At 41.7% G+C, this 27,616-nt stretch overlaps 2 protein-coding genes across 6 annotated transcripts in view; both read right to left on the reverse strand.

Moving 5' to 3' along the window:
• Positions 1-3,396, reverse strand: part of ANAPC4 (anaphase promoting complex subunit 4) — a 34,444-nt gene extending 31,048 nt beyond the window's left edge. Inside the window, exons 1-2 of one of the 2 annotated variants that reach the window (XM_053252250.1) lie at positions 2,904-3,396; positions 1,288-1,413 (exon numbers count right to left, since the gene is read on the reverse strand). In XM_053252250.1, coding sequence (XP_053108225.1) covers positions 1,288-1,395 — 108 coding nt within the window. In that variant the 5' untranslated portion in view covers positions 1,396-1,413; positions 2,904-3,396. The remainder of the gene's footprint in view (positions 1-1,287; positions 1,414-2,903) is intronic. The other variant, XM_053252248.1, reaches the window with a different exon arrangement.
• Positions 3,397-5,462: 2,066 nt separating this feature from the next.
• Positions 5,463-25,355, reverse strand: ZCCHC4 (zinc finger CCHC-type containing 4). Of its 4 annotated transcripts, XM_053252260.1 has the most exons (14): positions 25,246-25,339; positions 24,758-24,953; positions 22,587-22,705; positions 19,770-19,852; positions 18,441-18,716; positions 17,271-17,351; positions 16,588-16,660; positions 14,972-15,122; positions 14,552-14,652; positions 12,674-12,795; positions 12,437-12,512; positions 8,853-8,904; positions 6,685-6,829; positions 5,463-5,902 (listed from the first exon to the last, which is right to left on the reverse strand). In XM_053252260.1, exons 1-14 carry the CDS (start codon positions 25,279-25,281, stop codon positions 5,857-5,859), a joined length of 1,557 nt encoding a protein of 518 aa, XP_053108235.1. In that variant the 5' UTR covers positions 25,282-25,339; the 3' UTR covers positions 5,463-5,856. The 4 variants fall into 4 exon arrangements, with proteins under 4 accessions (XP_053108235.1, XP_053108234.1, XP_053108237.1 ...); XM_053252259.1 differs by having other exon boundaries at positions 24,758-25,355; XM_053252262.1 differs by lacking the exon at positions 22,587-22,705 and having other exon boundaries at positions 24,758-25,355.
• Between the last annotated feature and the right edge of the window lie 2,261 nt (positions 25,356-27,616).

Below are 27,616 nucleotides of genomic sequence, written 5' to 3' on the forward strand. Positions count from 1 at the left end.
GGAAAATGAAAGCTGGATAAGCTAAACCAGACCCTGAATAAACACTTTTGTTACTGCCTTTCCTCCACTGAAGTGAATATGAAAGAGGTTATGTCATTGAAGAACACATGAAGATCTATACAGCCAATAAGAGACTCAGGGGCGTAACTACCATTAGGCAAGGGGAGGCAGTCGGGGCCCCACTGCCTCGAGGGGCCCCCCAGAGGCACATCACATGACTCCCCACCCGCCCATGTTGCACCCCCTGTGAATTATGTTGAGTCTCTTGGAGATCGGCAGGCGCTGAGAGTGAAAAAACTAGATTCCATGTGAACTAGATATTCACTGTATTCATAATGGGGATGTGAGTGTGAGTGCACTATATATTGTCAAGTGTGTTTGTGTGTGTATATCAGTGAGGGGCCCATTTTAAAATCTTGTCTCTGGGCCTCCTCCAACCTTGCTATGCCCCTGAAGAGACTAGTATCCTAACAATGAATCTGGCCTGTAAAATCCTCATGAATTTTTCATTCCAGCATAATATTTTCTAAGTGTAATCTCTACATCAAGGTGGAATGGTCCTAAATGAATTCAAGTTGATTTTATTCTTTCATTCTAGTCTTATCCTACTTTCTTCTGTGGAGTCAAAGGCACTATACAGAGGGTTCCCAGCTGGCCTTCCATTCAAGAAGACCCACTGATCAGACCCAGAACCACTTACCTTCAGCAAGGTTATTGCATGATACAACTTGCATCATATATTTTTACATCTTGACTTAGGCCTGTTATAGCAAGGTCAGTCAAAACGTTCCCTAATTAACTATTTTAAAAATTTTCTTCCTGGGTTACTATACATCAATCCCAGGTTCATGTGTCACGCAAGGTCTTCACACAGAGAACTTGTCCCCCACTGCTCAACATGCAGATGATGTAATATACAAGCTGTAGCCTCCACACAAATGGATGATCTTGTAGATGACCCATTCACACAATTGCTCCCGCCCCTTTCTTCCTCTTTCCAGACGCTCTATATTTCATTAAACTTTTTTTAACATATGACCATTTTTATTAGGGCTGTCATTTCAGCAAATAAACCTTTGTTGTTGCTTAATAGTATGATTGATACTATGATTAATAGTATCTGCATAAATTTGTGGAGGAATAAAACAAAAGCACTGACAGAAAATACCTGAGAAAATGTATTCATACAACCAGTTTTTTAAAAAACTAACTCATTTAACTTGCAATGAAATCTCACCAAATGCCTTTCAACTGCCCACAGTTACTACACACTACCACCTGGCATACCTCTCCAATTTTGTTTGCAAGGACGATTAGATCCCTCTTGGGAGACCAGGCCATAAAAATAACTTCTTGAGGAAGTTGCTTCTCCCCAACTTGCCGGAAAGCAGGCATGGTTGCATTGGTGACTCCCTGAAACCAAAAGATAAGGAATACAGACTGATATAATTAACTCTGATTTCTGAGTTCTCCAGCACCATACACTCAAAATCATACAATGTATTGTGTGCATTCTCATTGCCCTTTCCCCAACTCCTGATATTCCAATTCCTGCCATATGAGTGTAGACATTACAAAGAGTTCCATGTTACTTTCCTCTGCATCTGCAGCCTGCAAGCTGTTAGTCTGAGCAGAAAGAGGGAAAGTCATGAGTGACTGCTTAGCTCTCTTGCTTTTGGTAATTTTTTCACCTTAAAATCATCACCCTAGCTGCTTTTCTCACCACAGGGGGAAAATGCAGGGATCCTGTATCTCCCCCCGCTCCCCAACAACTGCAGATGGGAAAGCAGCTAGGGGCTTGGACTCTGGGGGACAAATGGCAAAAAGTGAAAGATTTGGACAGCACATGACACCCCCCCCCCCCGGTTCTTCCTCTCTCAACTGCATTTTCAACTTTGTTTTTTTAAGCCTAACTGTTGCAGGAGACGAGACACATGAACTCTGGGACATGTAGTTCAGCTCAAGCGTGATGCAAATATTACTACTGCAGCAGTGAACAGCCCATAATTAATTGCTCACGCGAGTGGCCTGCTCATATGAACAGCATAACGGAGTTCAAGGGTCTACGACTGAGCTTTTAAAAAGGGGAAAGAAAGCAAGAATAAACAGAAAAATTAGGAATATCTGGGAAGTACACATGCAAGTTAGAAACCTATTGGCATGAAATAGATTTAAAACTAGTCAGGGGTACCAAGTTCTCCCCCCATCTCCCAACAGAGAATTACAGCTGGGTTGCTTGTCCTAATGGCTAAACAGGAATTCAGCCACCAGACAATAATACCCTCAAAGCCAGAGGACAGGAGAGGGAATATTTGGAGCCATTTTTTGAGTCAAAATTGGGGTTAAAGAGATACACATAGAGTTGGAGCTGGTCAAAGATGGGGTTCAGCCTAGGAGCTAGTGGAAACATTTGCAAAATTAGGCACAGATGCTGAAAGGCATCATGATAAACCCCTCCTACCAAAGAAAACCACAGGGTTCTGTGGGGGCCAGGAGTAGAAATCGACTTAATGGCACACTTTACTTTACTTTTATATCTGCTTATGGCGTGTTTTCCCTGCCACTGTGTTCTGGTTGTATAAATTAGATAAATATTACAAAGACAATATCGATCTCCCATTCAAAAGGAACACAGTCCTTCATGCTACACCTGGAACTCGGGAAGCACATGACTGCTGCATCTCAATGCCAGGGACAGCAGCATCTATCTATTCAACTTCTGGCAGTCATGCATTCTGCTTTTTAAATAGAAACAAAGCCCCACTTGGTGTTCACTGTTCCCTCTCAGGTTTTAAAGACCACACAACCTTTCCCCCCCTCTTGCAGCTTTTCTGTGATTCGAGCTTTGACCTAGCCATTCCTCTCCCAGCCGGCATCTCCTCCTTTTGCTTCCCCCTTTTCACCTCTTATGCTTTTTGCTGGCCTGTTCTAGAGCAGAAGCTTCATCTCCGTTCACCCTTTTTATTTCCCCTCACATAGATCTCTCTGAGAAACGGCACAACAAGACCAGCTTTTAGCCGGCTAACCGGATCGATTCCTTCCTCCCGCCGGGCAAAAAGCAAGACAAGACCCGCCTTCAGTTCTTCGCTTTCCGGGCTTCCGGAAGTAGCAACATCAAGCACTTCCCTTTGCAGAAAAACCCTGCGGTGTGTGTGACGCAGAAGAGGAGAGGACGGGGCGGAATTGCCTGTCTGCGTTGTCGAGGGGCAGGGTAAAGTGCTGCGACACCGGCTGCGACTTCCCAGCCCGAGATCAATGACGCTTCGCTGTCTCTTTACCAAGGATTGTTTGTGGTTTGATCCACTGTCCCGATGTTGCTTTTTGAGTTGTCCCTTAAACACGGTGGTGGTGTGTGCTGGTTAATGAGTCCTATAGTCAACAGAAGAACGTGGTATTTGCTTCTTCTTCCCTTCATTGTTTTTGTGCTGCTGAGCTCACCGGGACCGGGACCGGGACCGGGACCACACTTTAACCGGGGGTGGGAGGAGCTCCAACTTGAAATTGTGGAACTAGAATTTATCAGCAAATTTGTTTCTGTTCGGATTTAACATATAGTTCTCTTTAGGCCCTCCCCCCATATCAACCCACTTTGAATAGCATGATTACATATTAGTGTACTGTTGTGAATACTTAATTTTGTATACATGAGGACAACACTTAATTTATCTGATTGAGTGGACTCTAGTCCCAGAAGAAGTATATGCCACAATACATTTTACTCTTCACACTAAAGCAAGATTCTTTGTTTTTGCTGCAACCAAGAGGACTGGCTGGCTGACAGGACGTAGTGACAGCCAACAACCTGGATGGCTTTAAGAGGGGTTTGGATAACTTCATGGAGGAGAGGTCCATCAATGGCTACTAGTCGGAGGGCTGTGGGCCACCTCCAGTCTCAAAAGGCAGGATGGCTCTGAGAACCAGTTGCAGGGAAGTAATGGCAGGAGAGAGGGCACACCCTCAACTCCTGCCTGTGGCTTCCAGCAGCATCTGGTGGGCCACTGTGAGAAACAGGATGCTGGACTAGATGGGCCTTGGGCCTGATCGAGCAGGGCTGTTCTTATGTTCCTTTTATTGCTGCCCTTGCTACTTTGTGTTGGGGAGGGACAACTCCCCCCCCCATACACACGTTTTATGCTGCTGTTTTACAATACACTGAAAAGCAGGGTAAACTAAGTTTAATGATGAACTAGGAATTTATACCTTATAAAGACATCTTTATGACTGGATATATTTTAATATTGTGCAATAAATATTTAAGCTTTATACATCTACAGAAATGACTGAATCTAATTTCACTTGCCTCCTGATCAGTTAAGATTTACAACCTAACCATATGCATGTTTACTTACAAGAACCTGAATGGCATTTACTCTCAAGTATGAAAGCATTGCAGGTCTATCCTATGCTTCTTTACTCATAAGCAAGGCCCTGTGTTCAAACTGGGGTTTACTGTATGTACAGGCAATAAAAGCCCAAATTGCAATTGGACAGTACCACACTTATTGGCAAGATAATGGATTAACTGTCATGTCTGGATTATTACTAACAACCACTTATAAATAATGTCACACAGTATTCAGTTTTATACCATCCCAGAATAGACTATCAAAGTCAATGGCCAAAACATTTTTTATGTTTTACGAGGATCCTTCTGAACATCTGCTGTGGAACTTTCTCTTCCCTTCAGAACAATGGCATAAATGCAAGTCCTCACAAAGTTGGGATTGGGGTAAAGGGTTTTCAGGGGAAGTTGGATTATTTCTGAGCTATTCAACTTTCAATCCTGTTAAATACAGCCATGATCAGGACAGTTGCAGTTTACGGGATTTTCTCCAAACATATTGCAAAGGCAGTCAATTTGCACAACTCACTTTTACTTAACGACACAGAAACCACTCTGGGAGCCATGTGATGGATATGAAACATACCTAAACTGGATCATTTACTGAATTGTAAATGACTTGACTGTCTTGACTGTCATTCCTGACATTATCCCCTTTCCTGTGAGATCCATGCTTTAAGACCAGACTTAAACTGGGATCTTATAGATTTACCCTATAAATTAACTACCACACTTTTCACTTTGCATTCCCCACACACACACTTATACTACTTCCTTATCAACTACTTTATAATGAATCTTTTTTTTAAAAAAAACAACATTTTATATTCTGCTCTTCCTCCAAGGAGCCCAGAGCGGCGTATTACATGTTTAGGTTTCTCCTCACAACAACCCTGTAAAGTAGGTTAGGCTGAGAGAGAAGTGACTGGCCGAGAGTCACCCAGCAAGTCTCATGGCTGAATGGGGATTTGAACTCGGGTCTCCCCAGTCCTAGTCCAGCACTCTAACCACTACAACACGCTGGCTCAAAAAAAAATTTTTTTTTAACAAGATATGGACACTGTTTTCAACGACACTTAACATATGAAGGAACACAAAGATGACATTGAAGAGTCAGGAGTATTTTCAAAATATATAATATATATTTCATCTATAAAGTATGATTCAATTACATTGTTTTTACATTCTTAATAACACGAGTACTATGCTGAATAGTGTGTAATGTCAATTGACTTCATACATAAGAATACATTCAGCACTTCTGTAAGGATTTGGATGACCAATTTTGTTGATCCTAAAATTGGTTACATTTTCAATAAACAGGGCAGTGTTGCAAAAGATGGTCAGGCCAATTTTCAATACCTAGGTTAATATTTGTAGAAAACCAAATGAAACAATGGTGTGAGGATCATGAAGTGTCTGATGAATGACTATTGAGTGAGCAAGTTTTTCTATTTCTTGCTCTTTTTTTGTCTTGCCATTCTTCTTCTTTCCATCTCCTGTTTTCATAGCATTCACACTTTTACCTTGTTCTTCTTTTGCCTTGACTTTTTGCCACCTCTACAAAACAAGGAAAAACACAGATTGTTGCATTCTGCCATCTGCAAAACTGAGTACAGTATATGAATTGTACTAAATAGTAAGCTGCCCCAGAACCCAACACACACTTTGCAGAAGCCTAGAACATTATCAAAAGCTATTTTAAAAAGCACTCAGGTAGAATTCAGTGCCATCAATGATTTCTCTAGCAGATGCAATTTTAATATAGTATCAGAGAGAGGGAAGAATTTCTATCTTCCCTCACTTACATTTGTCTCTATTTTGTAGCATTCCTGCCTTCACACATGCTAGCAGGAAAGTATCAGGACCCATGCCCATAGAACTGCATCTCAAGCACTGCGGTGCACTGCATGCACATTAGTGGCTGTAAAGATTTGCACATCATCTTCTTTATTCACCAGTGCACACAGAAATAAAGTGCAGATCTGAATCATAGTTATGCACTACATATGTAATTGGCCACTTTGGATTTTATAAGAAAGATGTAATACAAACAAACCAACCCTGACTGTGTGAGCAAGTTACTGCACTACCTTGTTTTACTGAAAGTGCAAGAGAGAAAATTCAGACTTGTTACCTCTTTGAGACACTTTTATCCACAAAAAGGGAATATGCAATTTTTACTTTGGAAGTGCAAACACATACAGTCACCACACATATCTGCATTATCCCTACTCCTTAAGAGCTAGGTTGGGAACCACGCCTCTGCCTTCTTCGTGGTAACACAGCAATCTGCTAATTGTTGAGAGAAGCAAACAAATGTGTCTACGTGACCAACTTACCGGTAAACTCTCCTAGCCTCATGAAGATTAGGGCAGGTGGTGCGTTTATGGTCAGCTGCTCCACAAATAAAACATCTAGTGTCAGCATTATTACAAGAATGGCTTGGCAGAGCACAGCGATCACAAACACTGCAGTGAGTCCAAGCTGCAGAACAAGTAAGCAATTTTAGAGTTCAGCAAAAAGTAATAATGAACACATATTTATTGTTCTAGCTGGAGAGACTTCCAAATACTCTACTAGAGGCACTATTTTAAAAGGAAAGAAACTGTTTCTTTCCCGTAAAACAATAGCCCAAATATCCTGCAATGCAATTACTCCCGTGCACCCAAGGGGATGCTGGGCTTGAGTTTCTTAAACAGCAGCCCCCTACGCCACATGGCAAACAACTTTTGAAAATGAGGGGACTTTCACAAGCAAATTGTGAGAAGACATGGGGGTCTGTTCTTTAAAAGGGGGGGGGAGTCTTATTGGCAGTGTTCACTTCAACTGGATTCCCAGATGTTGTTGACTACAACTCCCAGAATCCCCACAAGCAAAAGCCATTGCAGCTGGGGATTCTGGGAGTTGTAGTCAACAACATCTGGGAACCCCTGTTAGAGGTAACACTGCATGTTGGGCATGCCCTAGACCAGGCCTGCACAACATAAGGCCCGGGGACCAGATCTGGCCCACGGGGACTTCTTTGCTAGCCCGCAGGTAGAAATATCCTGCAACAACAGCACCCTAGAAAGGCGAACAATTACCCTTTGGGTCAGTTACAGTGACTGAACAGGAGCAGGAACAGGGACTATTTTCTGGCAACTATCTCTCGTTAAAATTGTGGGTCCCTTGACAAAAGGAAAAGATCCACCCGTAACGAATAACTGCTTTCATTTATATATGTAGTGATGTGCTGAAAATTGACCTCAGCCCTCAAATACCATGTCGTGGTTGGTTCCAGCCCACTAGGGCATTTGAGTTGTGCAGCCCTGCCCTAGACCCTGGTGTGCGTAAAGTAATTATTTGGATCCTTGTCTGTATAATTAGAAAGGTTGACCAGTCTTACACCAAATACAGTAGAGATAGACTAAATGAAAATAATAATAATAATAATAATAATAATAATAATAATAATAATAATAATAATAATAATACTTTATTTGTTAGCCGCCCAATAACAAATTGTTCTCTGGGCGGCAACACAACATTAAAACATAAGATAAAAACACACAACATATTACATCATAACAAACCAAGAAGGGAAGAGGAAGAAAATACAAAATACAATACAAAACTATTTAAAAGACATTTTAAAAAATCAGTTAAAATCAGATCAAAATTTTAAATTTTAAAAAGCCTGAGTGAACAAAAAGGTCTTCTCCTGGTGTCTAAAAGATCAAAGTGATAAAGCCAGGCAAACCTCACTGGGGAGGCTATTCCATAAATGGGGTGCAACCACCAAAAATGGAATTTTTTCTTTTTCTTTCTGTAAAAGATATCCAGGCTTGCATCAAGCAACTTTCATAATCATGTTGGAACCATTGCTGTCAAAAGCAAATCCATTTCTCCTTTGATGAAAGAACCATCAAATTATTTGTCTGATTTAGTGCCCCAAACACAACAGCAGCACCCCATGTGAGAGCTGTGTAATGCAGTGAAGTGTCCTCTGCCTCTTGTCCCAGAAAACACCATGCATGCCTTTAATCAAGAGGCTATGGCAATGTCCTATACAATAATTGATGCTTCTACTGATCAGAAGGGAAGCAAATTGTCCCTGTGCAACTGGAAGCTTACACCACCACCATATTCTCCAGTTGGTGGTTGCTTGACCCCAAGTGTGCCAGGACTCTGCTGCTTTGCTGGAACAAGGGAAGATCATGCCAGTATGCCAGAGAACTATGGTGAACTGCACCTATTATTTCTCAGGATGTTAGAAGTATTTTTTGTTGGGTTAAGTATTAATGTTATAAGTGGCAACCAAAATCAAATTCACATGTTCTTCTGTAACAGAGAAGAAATCTCTTGAATGTTCAGTCAAACCTATTCATTTGCAAAGGTTGTTTGTTTTGAGACGGGCAAACTACCTTGTCTCCTTGACTACTGAAACATGGAAACTTAAACATCACTTGATTATGACTTCTTTTGATTGCAATTTGCATAGTTAAATGTGCCTTTTAAAAATACTTACAAGGTTTTACACACTTTTTGCAAAGAAGACAATGTGTCCATCGCCTCCCATCCTATTTGAAAAAAAGAGTTTTGCATAGATTTTAAACAAAATTATTTGAAATGTCATTAATTATATATAAAGTTAGTTTTCCTTTCATACTTTACTGGAGCCTCTGTTGAAATCACCTATTTGTCTGGAAAGACAAAATTATTTCTTTACTAAATTTATCTTACTGGCCCTACTGATTGTCATGAGAAAGTCAGTAACGTGCCGTTAATTTGAGCCAAATATCCCCGCTTGACTCTTGTTCAGTTTGCGACCTTAAGAGCAGTAGTAGGCCTGAGAGAATATAGCATCTGAAACATGCTCAAATATGGCACCAGGCTTCGGGTCTCTGTGACTGCTACACGACAAGGCTGGTTTAATTCGCCTATGTATTATTTTTGTCTTGGGACACGGAAAAGATGTTGACTGTGTAATATTTTATGTACCGGTATTTATTGCATTTTAATACTGCCCCATCCAAAGGCTCTAGGTGGTAAACAACAACAAAAAACTCCAAACAACCATTTAAAAAATTCAATACAAAAACAAATTTTAAAGCAGTTTAAAACCATTAAAACAATTGAAAACATTTAAAAGCAGTTTAATAAACACCTATACCTATTTTGAGGAGTGTCAAGGGCATGGGACAGTGCTGCTTCTCTCAACATTTTGCTGAATGGCACTTTTCTATTGGACAGCGAACTTTCAGGAGGTCCATAGATGCAAGAGGTGGCCTTGCACCTTTTTCACATTGCAAAACTGAGGGTGGGGTGTTCTTATTTCACTGCTTCATCAGTGCTTTTGAGTGTCTGGGGAGCGGGAGATACAAAAGGTTGGGAAGCTAGGTATCAGGGAGGGCAGATTCCTGTGGCTACCTACTGGAGCACCTCAGCAGTGAAACCTCTTGTTGAGTGTCACCCAGGCTTCCTCCACCTTCCCTTCTCTTGCTGCTTTCTCCTCTATATCTCACAAGTCTAATTATTTTCTTCTCTTTCTCAGGCACTACTTCCTAAACTTTCATATTTAATTTCTATGTTCTTCTGTTTTTACCTTCCTCTCTTGTCCTTTCTCTTGTCAGCATCGTTGTCAATAACCTCCTATAGGCAATTTTTTCCTTGCTGTGTGTTTTCCCACTCATGCGAAGGTTATTCTTTTTCAGCCCATCATTAAACCCATCACGGTAGTATTTTCTTTTCTTTTTTAAAATGGTCATTAGGATTTGCCTTTGAATTTCAGTTTTGGTTTTTAAGTAGAAGACAGGAAGTTTTGTAAGGGGGCAAGTCTTGCTTTCTTTGATCAATTTATCAGCTTTGAAAATTTATTCATAAATTCAAGGTTATATAAGCTTATGGGGCTTATGAGCTTATCCATGTTGCTGTTGCTTTGTATGATTCTATATATATTCTATATTATATTATATTCTAGCTGATCCCGCACAGAGCATCTGTGCGGCAATACACTCCACTCAGCCTTCTGCCCCAGTCCGCTCTTCCCCCAATCCTTCTGCCCCCGTCCCTTCCCCCCAGCCTTCAGCCCCAGCCCGCTCTCCCCCCAAGCCTTCTGCCCCCATCCACTCTCCCCACAAGCCTTCAGCCCCAGTCGCCTCCCCAACAAGCCCTCTGCCCCAGATTGCTCCCTCCTCCATTTTCCCTCTTTCTCTCTCTCTCATTCATGCTCCCCTCCCCCACTTTTTAGCCTGCTTGTGTTTTCCCCGCTGGCCATTGCCACCTCCTCCTTCCTCCAGTCCCTGGTGTCGGGCGGCCAAGCGTTCAGCCAACTCCTTCCTGCTTGGCCCTCCCTCTAGCAAGCATCTTCTGAAGCGCACAGCATTTGTCTCTGCCCAGCCAGGCTCTGCCACTTTCTCTCCCCGCAGCTTCCCCCTTCCCTTCTTCCCCAGTCCGTTCATTTCTCCTTCCCGCTTTCCTTCCTTTACTCCCCAAGTGGCCACTTCCCTATGCAGCCAACCGCTGCCCAGCCAATCCAGCACCACCACCACCGCCACCCAGCCAATCCGCTGGGTTGCCGGGACGCATCCCCACGGAGGCACGTTTACAAGAATTAATATAATAGATCATTTATCCATTGTGTCTAGTGCTTCAATTAACTGCAATCCATTTGTTTCCTTTAAATCTGTGCATTAGTGATTCTTGAGTGAGTCCATGTACATTCCTTTCTGATCATCTAGCCAAAGGTTTTCACGCACTGGCACAGTTAAAGGACCTGTAATGTGCAAGGTTTGTTGTTGTTGTTTTAACATTTAGATTCCACTATTCCTCCAAGGAGCCCAAAGCAGTGTACAGAGTTAAGTTTCACCTCACAACAACCCTGTGAAGTAGGTTACATTGAGAGAGAACTGACTGGCCCAGAGTCACCCAGCAAGTATCATGGCTGAATGGGGATTTGAACTTAGGTCTCCCAGGTCCAGCACTCTAACCACTATACCAAACTGGCTCTATAATTAAAAATTATATCCCACCTTTTTCAATTGAGCTCAAAGCAACTTAAAAAAAACCCCTAACAATAAACACAGCAGCAAACAAGAGCAATAATAATATAAAGCAGAGAGAGAGGTAAAACCAATAAAACTATCACACAGCAGAAATTCAAGTTCTCACTCTCCTGAAATCATCCAAACAACACTATGCTATAGCACAAAAAGATTAAAAGTATACATAAGTTTGAGGTTATTCACACAATCAACTGTGTCCTTCCCAGGTATGGGAGCTGTGCGTGCTCCCAATTTTCAGTTGTGTATAAGCAAGATAAGAGAGAAACCTGGGTAGAAGTGATTGTGTTGAAGCAAGGTAGGAGGAAAAGCTACTCAAGTTTTCCTCCTACCTTGCTTCCACGCAGCCTTGTTTGGGAGCACACACAGTTAGAACACAGTTTTTGATTGTGTGAATGACCTCTTTATCTTTCAGGATCATATCCTTATCTGTAAACCCTACCTCTGATATATAGATAACTCTGAAGGGGTGGGGGGAGGGTGTCCTACAGGCAACCCAAGGTCTCTACTAATAGTTTGGAGTTTATAGACTGGCCAAAAAAGTTGGGAGGGGGGAATTAATCCCCTCCAGCCCTGCTCTACAAGACAGCTCTTAGCTAGCACACAAATGCTAATCCATCAGGACTGCCAGCAGTGAAGGACAGCACATTTGCACAAGTGGCAGGACTGTTGGTGTGGGGAGAAGAGTAGCATGCAGCCTGCCACCTGTTCCCCACTACCCACTAGCCATTTCTTCCACTGTGAAATGTCACAGGTTCCTCCTTTTTCCCTTTGATTTTCTTCAGTAACCAGTTAAAGCCAATTTTACTAGAAAGTCAGGGTTCCAGCTTACCAGTTGTGAGATTAAATCTAATTTGTTTACTCAGAAGTAAATGCACCAGCTTCAATAGGATTTATTTCCAAGTGGGCACAGAATTGCAGTCTTGACTTTCTTTCTGGGACTTCCTGTTCTGCTCTCATCTTGACAGCATTCATACAAAGTAGAAGACATTTGTAACAAATCAAAGTTAAAGACCAAAGCTCACTAAAAGTCTTCCGAAAACACACTTACTTTTGATGTGCATGAACTGCAGATTTCACAGTGCTGGTTGTCTAAACTAACATATCGCTGACAAACAGAACAAAACCTAGCAGGCAGGGAGAAAGCAGTTAAAATCATTAGTCTAGTCCAAAAGTTACTTCACAATGCACTGTTAAAACTAACTGACCTGATGTGACACATAGATATTTTTATTTTCATGTTTTTTTTAAAAAAGTTAGACTGCATTCATATAGAGAAAATATTTACCTGTACCCTTCTTCCACAGGAAGCACTATCAAATGTGGTGAAAGATTGGTAAAAATACGGACAGGGGACTGTTTACGACCAGCCTTTCCATGTTTATAGAGGGCATGATTGTCATAGTCCACCTAGAAAATATAGACATATTGAGACACTGAAAAACTTGTCTAAGTCAACTGAGAAGCTTTTTATAAGTCAAGTTTCAAACAAGTATTGGAAGAAACACAGTTATGTCAATATTTATTTCTCATATTTTTATACCGCCTGATATGTACATCTCTAAATATTTCATCTATCTCTTTTTTTTTTAGAAGTTTCTACTTCGGTATGCTATCCTTTATTCTTGGCAACAAGAAAAACTATTTGTGGGGCTAGTTTCGAATTAAAACTGTCAACTGCAGGAACTTTACATCAGTAGAAACTCCACAGTAGCAGCTTATTCCACAGCTTTTGCTTTGCCCTACAACAGTTGTTTCTTCAGTGAAAGACTAACAACTTAGTCTCTACGTTGTTTTGCAACAAAGAACATGACCATTTAATCTGCTCTCCTTTAATTAGAGCTTTTGATGGGACACTGCCTGCATACCTCAACTGCCAGCCTGGTTCAAGAAAGAAGCATGGAAAAAGTAGTGTCAAGATTAAACATAACAAAGAGTTCATAGTGCATCCCTCAGTCACAGGAAGAGCCCAGCTTGGACATTGAAATGACAGACATGCAAAGCCATGCATTTAAGGTTGACCCATGTGTCACTCTTGCCTTTCCCCACATGCCTTCTAATTAAACCACTCCCCATCCCCACAAAGACCTAGAAGTGCCACATGAACATTTTTCTTGTTTATTCCTACATTTCTGTCCCACCAGGTGAACCTCAATCTGTAGCCTGAAGCAATACTATCCAGGCTAGTTCTTAGGAGTCTACTTTATTGCCACTGTATTTGCTTATACTACTGCAAAAGAGAAGGGAAGGAGTGTTTTCAATGAACATCCAAGTCAGCGAGAACTAGAGACAGGGTAGTGGGTGGCCTGGAATTGCAGCCGGTTGGAATATCTCAGATGCTTCTTGTGTTAATTTAGCATTTTCCAAAAAGAAAGTGTCATCAGAGCAACTCGAAATAAATATGTGTTGCATATACACAGAGAGAGAGAGAGAATATCCCAAAGAGGCACCTTTCAAAGTGGTGATTTCCTTATAGTTGGCAGCAGGGGACCAATTGGCCATATCCAACCCCAGCACAGCATCCCTCCAGTTGCTGGTGCTGGTGTCTACTTTATACTTCATTTTGGATTGTGAGCCTTTTGGAACAGGGAATCATTTTATTATTTATTTTTCTATGTAAATTGCTTTGGAAACTTTTGTTGAAAAGCAGTATATAAGTATTAGAAATAATAATAATATAAACAGGGCTCTGCTGGATCAGATCAAAGGTCCATCAAGTCCCACAACGGCCTATCAGATGCATCTGGGAAGTTCACAAGCAGGGCGTGAAAGCAATAGCCCAATCTTGTTATTAGCCCAGTAACTAAACAGTGGCAAACTGTCCCTGAACCTGGAGGTTCAACATAGCCAGCATTCCCTGAAGCCACTGAGATTTATCCTTCATGAACACATCAAATCCCCTTTTAAGTTTTATTGAAAATAAAAGCAAGCCCAATACATTCTGAGTGGCACTCAGATTTTCCTTGGAGAAATGCAACTGCGAAACAAAAAGTCAAATAAAATGTCTTAACACATAAGTAGATGTTATGGCAAGACGTTTGCAGTGTAAGCCATCAAACTAAAGACAAGTGTTTCTGTACTGCAGTGGAATGCATGCCACAGACAAGTAGACTCCACAAAGTGGGATAAAACATGAGCTTTTTTCAACTTCACACCACCATCGTACCTGATAATCCAGCATACTGAAATTTGGAAAAAATTCAAGAATGCGCGACTCAAAAAAGTATGGAAATATCCAGAGTATGGGTAACTCAACGCTGGCAGGATCTAATAACCAAAATAAAATTTTGATAACATTTTAAAAGAACAGAAAATAATCATTTACAAGCAGCCTAACATCATACACACTAGCAAATATTTTAGTAATGGCTGTTGCTTCCCCGGTCTTCAACAGAAGCTCTAGTTAATGAATCTGACAATTAAAGCTTGCAACTGATCACAAATAGTGCTTGGATTTCTGCATAATAATTGTTCACTTAAAAGTATCTGGAATTAGTACTAGAGTTGCCAGCATTTTATCAACTTAGATATTTGAAAAATCTGCTGAAAAACCTACATGGCCATCCAATATCAAACAAATAGTTACCTGTCCTCTCTGTTGGTCTCCACATCTCAATCAGTTTTTTGAAACTAAAAGCCAGAGCTTCAACCAAACCTCCAAATGGAGGATCGGTCACCATTATGACATCTTTGCCCTTGTCTTGTTGCAAGAATGCCTGACAGACTTCATATGCAACCTGCAAGAGACCAAGTTAATATTCTGTTTCAAACTTAATTTGCAGAATCCCAGTCATCTCACAATACATTGCTTTTTAGATGCTAATTTGCTTTTTTATTTCTTGAAATGAAATACCACATACAGCTTATATGTGATACATGACATTTGGTTTTTTAAAATGAATCCTCCACAATAAAGGATAACTACCCTACTCATCCTTTTTAGATGGAGATCTCTCCATTAAGCTGCAATAATAGGTAGCAAGTTTTACTTTTCCACTGGATGCTGCACAGTCATAATTACCAACGTTGTGGCTTTCTAGCTTGTGTGCATTTAACATGGCCTTGGTGCCAAACAAAGTCTATACTATGCTTATATCTTCCAATAACAGACTGCAGTTGTAACTCAAGGACTCTTAAATTAGAGTTGGTCCTCGATAAACTATGTGTGTGTGTGAGAGAGAGAGAGAAAGTATGTGAGTGGTGGAGGATTTTTAAAGCTTCAAACAATACTTAATACAAGTAGACCTCATTATTTGCGGATTCTATATCTGTGGATTTGCGTATCTGCTGGGAAATAGACACCTGACCTCGGCATGTCTGTGTGTATGTGGTGGTGGTAGGCATGCTGACCTCACATATCCATGGGTCAGAGGCTGCCATTTTGTTCGAGCCAAAAAACGGCTCCTGTCTTTAAAAAAAAAAAAAAAAAGCAGCAATTTTTGGGGCACAGTGCAACTCAGGGGAAGCAGCAAAACATGATAAGGAGCTCCCACTATTCATTTCCCCACCAAAAACTAGCCAATTTTTGACCATTTTCTGCCCACTGGGAACCTTATCCCCACGATCACATTGCCCTAATGCAGTTTCCGTGTCAGCGGTATAATACAGAATAAAGAAATATTCGCAGTTTCCGTATCAGCGGTAGAACCATGGAACGGAACCCCCGCAAATATCAAGGTCCACCTGTACAAGTATTATCTGGATCCCAGAAGGATGCAGATAACAAAAAGATACAAATTTATTGTTGTTTAACTTAACAGATATTATGGATATGGGCAAGATGTTTTTGGCTTTTGGCTTCAGACAAACTGTCTTGCCTACATCTGTAATTTCTGTTAATCAACAAAATATATATTAGAATAAAGGTGGGGGAGTATTGTATCGGCTATGAAAGCATTCTAAAGCATCTTCCTGAGCAGTTTCCCTGTATTTGCCCTTCTCTGCCTCAATGGTCTCCCCCAACACCCTGTATTTCAATTCAACTGAATGTGGGTTCCAAAGGATACTGCAATGCAGACAGAGGAAGTTGCATTCTCTAACCTGCAACATCCTATGGTTAGACAGCATTCTAGACAAGAGCACAATTATACTTTTCTAGTCACCATTTCCCAACATTCATTGCAAAATATGTTCTCTGTAAGTTGGTGTGTTGCACAAGATGTAGTTTTGATAGAACTTTCACAGACCTTTGCTGGCCCTTACCTCTCCACCAAAGAAATAATGGTTAAACATATTATAGTGGCAGAAGTCCCTTTCCGTATAAAACTGAGAATACCTGTAAAAGTAATTGTTTCCATTACATTCAAAGAGAACAGAAGCCTGCAGTCAAGCAGTTCAAGTTAGTGTGAAATTGCCTATATCCTCTGCCTTTTTATTCAAGCTGACAGCTACATTTCTCTTTTTCAGTCCATTGCCTATTCTGCACCCTCCCCTGCCTCCCTCACCATTTAGGTTCCTTAACTTCTGGGACTTCTCCTAGTCTTCAGTTTGCTCACAATGCTATTTATTTTCCTAGAGCCTCTGAAGTTTTAATCCCACCAAAACTGACAATTTCCCCTTCTCTCAGATAGCTTGACAGCCTTCTTTCCCGATCAGGTGGAATTTCCAAAACATTCCATGCCATCACACCAGCTTGGCCAACCAGTATCAGAAATTTCACGGCTACAAGCACAATACAATCTAAACGACTTAAATGCTAAATTCTCTATAAAATGAGTAACAAGGTATTAATACCTGGCCTTAGTGGTAAAATAATTTATCAATTCATTTACACAGCATACAAAATTATATATTGGGTATATAATGAAGAAGCTTTGAAATGATGAATTTTTAATTAGAGAAGAAGGAACTCTAAAGAGAGCATCAAATTATTAATAAAACCTTACCTGAAATCAATATCTAACAAAAGGCTGTCAATGTAGGTCTTCTGATTCTGGGAAGCTTGGAATTTGATCAATTCATGAAGCCTGAAAAATAATAATCACAGAACCATTCCAATGTACAATACTTATTTATTTAACATATTATATACCGCCCAAAACCTAGTGTGCTAGTGCACATTTACCTATATCACACAGGATCATGCCATATATAGTTTCTCAAACTGTGGAGTATGATAAACAGCTGTAGAGGCAGGGTATGCATGCCTAAGAAACCATACAGGCGTAATTAGCTCCCCTCAGCATCAAGGAAGGGAGCCTAACAGTGACTAATATCACTAGCCCACGCAAGTCCTGCTTGTGTTTCCATTGCCTATCCATGGCCTGCATTCCCACTTTAAGCCTCACCTGGGGACCTGCTGGCAGTGCTGCCACTGCTTTACCCTCAGGTCTCTTGCCCTGTCTCTTCCATAAAATCTCAGAAATCTGACTGCTGCAGCTATGTCTCCTTGACTGTTCTTATTTGTAACCTAGTTCTCACTGAGCTGATAAATCCATCTCTTGGCTGTACTACAGACTGCAGATGGGGGCTCACTTAGCTAAATATCCCTCCACACAACCACCACCGTTCCCTGTACCCAGAAAACTATGTACAGGGCAGAAGGCTGGGTGAGAACTCTGTATGGGAGCCTTCTTCCCAATCATCCAGCATCACACATGTGCGAGTCTCACACACATTTGTGGGAGTCTCACACTCCTCTTTGCTCCTTCATGTGTTCAGCTGCTCAAGGGAGCTGGAGACTTTAGTCAATTGGTTGTTTGCTAACATCAGACACAGAAATATTTGACTGATGGGTGAACCTCTTTTCAGGTGTACAGAATCCTCACTTTAAGGCTTTGCTTTGCTAACACTTGATACGGAAAACATCCCATGGGCTCTGCTAACACTACTGGTAAGCAGAAACACCTACTTTTCTATTAACAAGACAAGGCTGGTGACATTATTTAAACAAAGGTCCTTCCCCTACTTCTAACTTTTGAAATGAGTTCCTTTCAACTATTTGAGCAGTGCCGAGTGGTCTGAGCCACAGCCCTTTAAAGCCAAAAGCCCACCCAGGTACCAACAACATTTTGTTAAGAAAAATTATTGGGAGCAAAATGTGCTCAGTGACATACCTTGGGGTGCCAACACAAAGCACTCTTTTGAATCCCAGTGCAACTATCAGGTCTAGCAGAAACTGACAGCTTCTGTCTGCAAACAGATACTGTGCGTTTGTCTTCTTGTTCTCCAAAGGACTGAGGAGCTGGCTGGGCCTTTTCAGCTGGGCTACTGAAACATCACTAAGTATCTGATGACCAGAGTGCGTTCCCCATTCAGGTGGTAACAGGAGCTGCTGGCATTCTCTACAAAACTTCCTTTTCGGTAGTGGCAAGAGGACAAATTCCTTGTACCTAACATTGTAACACCAATTATAATACAGTCATAAATGTAACTGCATTTGCTTGCATTTTTCTTCAGTTATACTTATCTTTCCCTCCTACCCTTGGTGGCTGCCTAGGTTGTAAACGCTCTGGGGCAAGGATCTTTGTTTTTGTTTTGCTTATGTCAGCCTGTAAAGCACCATATACACTTGTGCTATTTAAATAACCAGAACCAACAACAGCGTCATTCCACTTTCCACACTCCCAAGAACAATTTATTACAATGAAAGAGTTAACAATTCTGCCCTACTGGAATCAGTGGTACCCAAAAAGGATTACACCCCATTAAAAAAAATCGCTTTCACTGCTCCATCTGACATGCTTTCTGCATGTCAAGCTATAATCACCTATGATCAAGCTATGATCACCAAGGGTCAGATAAAATTGCTTATTGAGCCAGATCTAGCTTGCCAGTTGACCATCACTGTTCCAAACCACTTCATGCATTTAGTTGAATGCTTATACAGCATAAAAGTCTATGTTACAATACATCTGTTAGTGTTTGTTTATTTATTTATTACATGTCATAGGTCCCTTTGTTCTTTTTTCTGCAATAGAGTGATACAGCAAACCCTTTAGGTTTGTTTGGTTTTTTTTAAAAGTAATCAGAGGTTTCTAGTATGGCTGAGCCAGAATGCAGAGACCTTTAGAGTAGACCTTTTAATGAATAAAACAACAACGATCTTCATTTCAGCAGTTCAAACACCATTATCTCAAGCAGCTAAAAACACTTAAGATTAAATACAGTAACTACAGCTGAAGTAACCAATCCAAGGATAGAGGGAAGGAGGAGGAAACGAGTGGCTCTCCAAAATTAACCCTTTATTTGCCCATTACTGGTCAATAAATTTAACTGACTCTCTCATTTCCGCCTTAACATTAATTTATGTATGTATGTTCAATATACATAGCTTCTTTAATCTTACGTTTCATATCATCTAATTAAATGATGATGTGAAATTATCAATTACACTGAAAATTTAAATGAAAAACCAACAGTAAGTGCATAATCAGAAGCAATACCTTGCCACATTTTCTGTGTGAGAGAATGAGGGACGTTTACTTTGGTTGAATTTTTCACGTGCTGCAATTCTAACATCCGACACCTGAGAAACACATAATCATCATAATCATCATCTTTGTGTGTGGCTGCCCCATAACAATTGTTCTCTGAGCAGCTCACAGAAATATTTATATAAAATAGAACTGGATATAAAAATGAACCTGTTCAATGAACAAATACAGTTTTCAAGAATGCAGTCACAATAAATTTCAGATTTTTCCTTTTAGAAATCAGTATAGTTCATTCCCAACTGAAGTGAAGCCTAAGTTTGTTAGCTTTGCCTCTCAGTCCTCCCTGCCCCTGCCATTTCCCTTTATTTTCTTCTCTGCAGGTAAAAACTTAAGATTGGAAGTTCCTTGGAACAGGGACCAGACCGTTTGGGGGGGGCATATTATTATTATTTTACATTTTATATCCCGCTCTTCCTCCAAGGAGCCCAGAGTGGTGTATTACATACTTAGTTTCTCCTCACAACAACCCTGTGAAGTAGGTTAGGCTGAGAGAGAAGTGACTGGCCCAGAGTCACCCAGCAAGTGTCATGGCTGAATGGGGATTTGAACTCGGGTCTTCCCGGTCCTAGTCTAGGACTCTATCCACTACACCACGCTGGCTCTCTGTAAATATATTACTCTGTAAACATCTTTTGCATTGATGTTTACAGAGGAATTAAATTATCTATCTATCTATAATTCTCCTAAACATACCCGTTGCTAATCCCATGTGTGGCAGCTCTCGCGAGAGTTTGCGAACAGATGCCTGGATAGCGACGGGGAAGGAAACAGTAATGGCAGCCAGGAGGACGGCTGGTGGGTCGGCCGGCAGGAGGAAGCGCAGCAGAGGGCCAGAGGAAGCAGTGGACCGGCCAGCAAGAAAAGGCACCCGCCGGCGGAAGGTGTCAGGCTAGATGGCAGGCAGGAGGTGGTGGCGGGACGAAGCAGCCGGTGGGAGGGTGGGTGACCAGCTGACTGACTGGCCGGCCAAAAATAAGTGCCGCCGGCGGGTGGGTAGGATGAGAAAACAGCTGAGGCAGACTAGAGGCACAGATACTCTGTGCCTGGCCCAGTTAGTAAACATATATTGCCTCTGGCTCTTTTCTAAACAATTTCACTAGTTCTCCCCCCCCACCCCTTTCCCTTAATGGCAGAGTTTTTTGGTAGGTACTTAGTAAATACAAGCTGACTTGGCGCAGAGAATCTGCGTCCCTCGGCCCAGATATCCCATTTAGCCAGATGGTTCTCCATGCGTAGCAGAGACTGTGGAATCAAAGGTCTTTCAAATGTGAGCTGAGGTCTAAGCATGTGGGGCGGAGTGGATTCCAGAACAGAAAAAGAATCAAGATCAATAGCATGGTGCTGGAAGGCTAGCAGAGATGCAAATGATTTGGCAATTTGAGCTTTAGAGTTCCACCTATTCTGGTTAATTGTATTCAGATAGATTTCTAAAATGAGTTGGGTAGGTTGATAAACCAATTGGGAGCAAGACTTTCCTTCAGTGAGTACAGAGTCAACCAAGGTTGAATGGGCTAACTGTGGGGGTGCCCCTCTAGGACTATGAGAAGTACTCAAGTTCCATGAGGGAGATAGAGTGCTGGAATGAATATCAGTCTGCACACAAACATCAGCAAAGGCAGAGGTTTCCTTGGAACCCACAAAATTGGCCTTTGGGGGGGGGGGCTTAGGAACCCTCCTCAATTCAGTAACTAACACATCTAGATAGTCTGTTATTAATGATAGACGATGGAAGAGAAGTTTTAGGGACTCTTGCACCAGAAGAGCCATACTGGCAGAAATTCCCTCAGCAGGATCCAAAGAAGGTCTCTGGTAGGGAGCTTGCTTATTTGCAGGAGCAGGGGAATGGGTAGAATGGTCCAGAAGGATGAGGGAGGGTTGGCTCACTGCACCCTCCTCACTGCTGCCACCAGAAGTCAAATGGAAATCACAAACCGGAGGACATTCCATTGATTGATAGCAGGTACTCACCTCAGAATTCATTGGGGTGTTAAACAGCACAGAAGTGCCCTTCTCCACCTAAATAGCAGATGACTGCACAGATAAAAGAAGCTGCGAAGATAGAGGTTCACTCCTCTTCGCAGGGGTATGCATATATCCTCCAATTTTAGTTTTAAAAGTTGTTTGATGAGGAGCAAGGCTTTCCCCCACCTTTTTTTATCTTTAGAAGCCGCCTTTCTATGCTATGCTCCCATGGTGTGTAGCTCCTGGGTTTCAGCGTCTTATCTTCTTCAAAAGTACAGTGAGTTCCAAGGCCATGGTTAGTTAAAAAAACAAGTGCAGATACTAACAACCATTGGCACATAGTAAAAAAGAAGAAAAAGGAAAACATTCCAGCCAGGTTAGCAGTTGAGAATTTAAAACAAAAATAAGAGCACAAAAGCTCAGAAGCTAAAAAAAACGCATGCAGCTCTGCCAACAGCTGCAGCTCATCTCGTTGGTGGCAATTGAAACTGGGCCTTTTCTAGAGTTGCCCCAGGATTCTAGAATTGCTTCCTAATGAAATTAAGAGTTTCTCCTTTTCTGAATGTTTTTAAGAAGGGACTGAAAACATATCTCTTTATCCAGGCATTTAGTTTATAGTTTTTAAGCTTTGGGTTTTAGAGTGTTTATTTGTATTTTATATTGTTTTAATCTTATTAATGTTTTAATGGCTGTTTTTAGATTGTGAGCCACCCAGAGACTTTTGTATGGGGTGGTATAGAAATGTACTAAAAAAAATAAAAATAGTTTAACCGTACATTAAAATATTTCCACCTCTTATCTTACCTCTTCATTTTCCCACTGAAAAAAATTACAGTCTTTTCTTTCTCTACAAGCAGAACAAGCATAAAATCTTCTTCCCTCTTCTTTCCCATGAAGAATCTTTGCAAATAGAAGAGCAGGCCCTGAATGAGAAAAGCTTTGAAAATAAATATATTTTGTGGCTAAGGGTGTATGTGCAGGATGTGGTGATGGAGAAAGACCACACAATTTTGCAGTAATTGATAGTAGTAATGGATTATGTTTGAGACTCTCAGCAAAAATATTACAAAGAAAGCAGGTATGTAGTACCTAGCTCCCAAGGAAGTTGATGGAATATAAGCCCATAACTACAGCTAAAATATCAACAAGTATTAACAAAAGATTATTAAGTGTATCAAAGGGATAACAGTATAAGAAATCCCATGTGCTGAGTTATTTGAAGAGAAATATGGAACGGAAACAAATTGCCCTCATGAGGAATTTACTGAATGTAAAAAAATACTGGAAATATAAGATTTTGAACCAAAAGTGACAAAGCAGAAGTGCTTTTTCTGTGACAGTATGTGACGGTACCGGAACCTTATCGGTAGCGTGGCCAAGCTCCTAAAACACTCGATGCCATACCCAGAAACTCACATCCTGCCAAGGACTGCAGCAGCGGGAGGGCTTTGCTTTATATATCATATATTTTTATACTGCCTGATCTCTAGGCGGTGTACAAAGTTGGAAACAGAATAAAAATGGTGAATTTACACAACACAAAATCTCTGGGGGGGAAATTAAACAGTTTAAAATTGACTTCAGTTAAGTCTTGCATGAGCCCTGCGCTGGCCTATTTTGGAGCTTGGCCACACCCCCTGTGCATGTGACACACAGGGGCGCCAGGCTCTAAAAACACCCTCACAGCACTGAGGTAAGAGTACCAGCACCTTTTAAAAACAATACCCCCCCCCCCGCCAAAAAAAGCACTGCAAAGCAACATACAGTATGATTTTTGGCTGGTCTTAATAAAAGCATCATGTTTTAATATCCCTGTATGTAATTTTTCTAATGGACCAACACAGCTGCTTGTGTGTCTTGGAAAAAATAAAGCTGTCCCTGGTGGGGTAAAGGAACTATGATAAGAAATTTTTAGGTTGTGAGCCCTTTGGGGACAGGGATCTATCTTATTTATTTGTTATTTTTCTGTGTAAACCACCCTGAGCCATTTTTGGAAGGGTGGTATAGAAATCAAACAAACAAACAATAACAACTCCCAATGAATACATTACTTTAGAGATATATAGGGAGGCAGATTTTATCCGGATACATCTTTTACCATAACACAGAAAGACAGAAATGCAAGACACTTTAAATTGTATTTAGTAATGGTTTTGCATATGTGCTTATTTTTGTATTTTCTACTTATGGGCATCAGGGAAGTAACTTGCCTAGGGAGCAAGAAGTTGATGGTTCGAATCCCCGTGGGGATGTTTGCCAGACTATAGAAAACACCTATACTGGACGATATAGGAAGATGCTGAAAGGCATCACAGGAGATGGCAATGGTAAACCCCTCCTGTATTCTACCAAAGAACACCACAGGGCTCTGTGGTCACCAGGGAAGTCGGCACCAACTCGATGGCACAACTTTACCTTACTTAGTCAGAATCTGGTTTTACTGTTGTGACTTTTTTTTTTTTTTTGGAGGGGGTGCCTTTTTCACCTTTGATGCTCTATTTTTATTAAGTATTTTAACATTATGCTACAGGAAAGGCTGCATGTAAGGAATCGATAATTTATTCTCTACATTTTAATATCCCCTTTCTACAAGTACTCAAGGCAGCTTAGGGTATCAATATGCAAAATACATAGCAAGACAACTCTTCAGTTCAGTTCTTCAGAGCTGAACTGCTGCGTGTCAAACAGATACACTTAAATAACTCATAGGGTATAAAGAGAGTCAATGGGGTATAAAGAGAGTAAATACATATTTGCATCGCTCCCATGGAAATAAATGGGATTTAAACGTATTCAGCCAAATCGTGTGCAGTATTAATACGTTTTTAAAGGCGGCTGTTATCATCATCATTATCTTAGTTAATCAAATAATAATCAAAGAACTAAAGTGGTTTTAAGTTACAAACCTATAGCTCACCGATGATATCAGTGAGAGAAAATGGGAGAAAACACCGAAGCTCCAAGAGCCGACTCACCATGCGGGCAGTGGGGAGGTGGGATTGTCGGGTTTCGGTCAAGCAACACCGCCACCCCCGAACGTGGAAGCGCTTCCATCTTTAACACAAGCAATTTTTTTCCCTTGCGGGCCGAAAGCTGACTCCTGACTCTCAAAGACCCGAAGATACAATGGAACTGACACTTCCGGTTCCCAATCGAAGGTGCATGGCACCACTGCGTGGATGGAAAGAAGGCAAGGCATATAGCGGTCGAAAGGTGGTGGTGATGGTAATGGTGGTAAATGTAAACATTAAAAAGGTCTTTTCTTTCTGTATGGTGCCAAAGCAGAATCCTGCACCCGGCAAAATTACCCCACATATGGCGACATTAAAATAGAAACCTGAAGAGAACGTTTTATACAATAGCTCTTTACTCTTTTCCTTTTCCTATCTGTACATTCGATTCCCAGCAGGCGTCGCCGGAGCAAGAAAGGAACAGTACAGCAAGCCGATCGAGGCAAACTCACCAACCCACTACACTGTGTTTGAAACAGACTCCCCATAGATTTAGATTCTAGACCCACGCTGTCGACATGACTTCCGGTTCCTTTTCTCAGACCCCCCCCCACATGAGAAACGAAAGCTGCCCATAGAAAATAAGGGAGACAGTCAGGACTTAAGCGCAGCTGTGATTGGGCCGTAACATCTCCCCGCCCTCGAATGGTATCAAGAAATCCTGTAGTAGTTTGTGCTCTAACCTGGGTCTGTACTTAAAAAGCACAATGCGTATATGCAGGTCAATGAAGTGCAAGGCTGCTGCCTGCAATTGTTGACGGCAAGATTTGGGCTGGGAGGGAGCTAGGGATTTTTAGCCAGAAATCCAAACCAGCCGCACTCCACAATTATTAGTATTAGATCACATTGTAGATCTATCCTATTCCTAAGCCACTCTCTCCCTCCCAGCAATAACCTTTTCACTCCATCTATAATATAGGGATTTCCAACTTTTTTTTTTTTTTAAAGTGTAGCCCTTCTGTTTCAAAGCTTCAGCTCAGGTACCCCCTGTATGTACAAGCAGCCAAGAATGGTGACCCGCCCCCGAACTAAATCTTGCCAAAGTTGGTGGGGGGGAAAATCTTTTTAAATCAAGCTAAGTGAACCTGCCAGGAATTAAACAAACAAAACAAAACAAAAAACCATAATAACTACTAGTACTAGACCAGGGGCGTTTTCAGAGGGCGTAACCAGGGGCGTAGCAAGGTTGTAATGGGCCCAGAGCCAAGATTTTAAAATGCCCCCCCCCCCACTGAAGCTCAGCTCATGAAGGAAAGAAATCTTAGAACATTATCCTAAATTTTTTTTAAAAGGTTTTGTAAATTGTGGACAATGCAAGTCATTGAATGGTACTAGAGGAAGACATGCTGTTCTGGTAGCTCCAGGTCTTAACACTCACATCAATTTCAGAGGATGAATACAACTGAAGGAAGCCCAGCTGGGTGCGTGGCTGGGGGAGTCAGTCATGTGACTTGCCTCTGGGCCCCCCCCAGGCAGTGGGCCCCCAGACAACTGTCTCCCCTTGCCCTATTTTAGTTACGCCCCTGGGTGTAACAAGACCCCCCCCAGGTGCCAGATGACAAAACCTCTTTTGGGGCACCATCACGCCCCAAGCCACACCCCTTAATTCTTACATCAGACACAAGGGGAGGGGCAGCCAACATCTCCCCGTCATTGCTACTTATCTTGGCCGTCAGCTTGTGGGGTGGGGCGTGAACCACGCAGGACAGGTGGCGGCTGCTGCTCCTCTCTGGCCGAACTGCCACACCATATGAAATAAAATCTGAGTTATAAAGAAAATTATCTCTTATCTTTGCAGCTACCTTGAGTCCATACATGCTCACCCGGGCATGCACAAAAAACCTTCTGGGGCGGAGAGAAATATATCTTATGGCTCCATATTTATCTGGCCATTAATCCAGATGAAGCACTTTTCCTCCCTGCAGACACTCATGAACTAAGTGATGTTGCCCAGTCACAGTTCCACTAAAATTCTGGATTGATGGAGTGACTAAATTTTAGAGTTGGAATGGACCTTGGAATCCATTAAAAGACAATAATTCCCAAAATACCGTGCAGGGAGAAGACAGACAAAACCATGCTCTAGCAAATGCTCCCTCATTGCTGAGAGTTAAAATAAAATCTCACCTGTCTCTTGCCTTACAAATACAATGTTCAGGGGAGCAGGTCCAAACTGAAGGTTTCACAAATGAATCAGGATTGGCACCAAATCTACATAGAACATAGGAAGCTATATTATACAAGTCAGACAATCAGGCCACCTCGGCCAGTTTTGTTTTCACTGACTGACGACAGCTTCAGGCATGGGTCTTTCTCAGCCCTAGCTGGAGATGCCAGGGATTAAACCTATGTTTAATATTAATTTTAAACCACTTTGGGTGCCTCAGTCAAGACAGAAAGGCGGAACAACGTGCAGTAAACAAAAACACAAACCTAAGACCTTCTGCGCGTAAAGCAGATGCTCTACCACTGAGCTACAGTCCTCCCCCAAATTAACTGCAGTTTGGTCAGGTTGGAACAATAGAACTTCAATTAAACTGTTGAATCTTCACACATCCTTTATGCTATGGTGGGCTGAGGGAAATGGGGAATCCAATCTATCTATCTATTTAATTCTCTTAGGTGTACCCTTTGCTAATCCCATGCGTGGCAGTTCTCACGAGAGACTGAGGGGCAGGGGAGCAGAGGCCCAGCAAATGGCCAGCTGCCGGGGGGCACCCGGCAAATGAGTGGCTGGAGCAGCCGTGGCAGGCAGGCAGGCCCGGCAGACGGGAGGCTGTGAACAGCAGGCAGATGGGAGGCCATGAACAGCGGGCAGCCAGA

This window comes from Hemicordylus capensis, chromosome 5 (assembly GCF_027244095.1).
Source record: "Hemicordylus capensis ecotype Gifberg chromosome 5, rHemCap1.1.pri, whole genome shotgun sequence".
NCBI classification, from domain to species: domain Eukaryota; kingdom Metazoa; phylum Chordata; class Lepidosauria; order Squamata; family Cordylidae; genus Hemicordylus; species Hemicordylus capensis.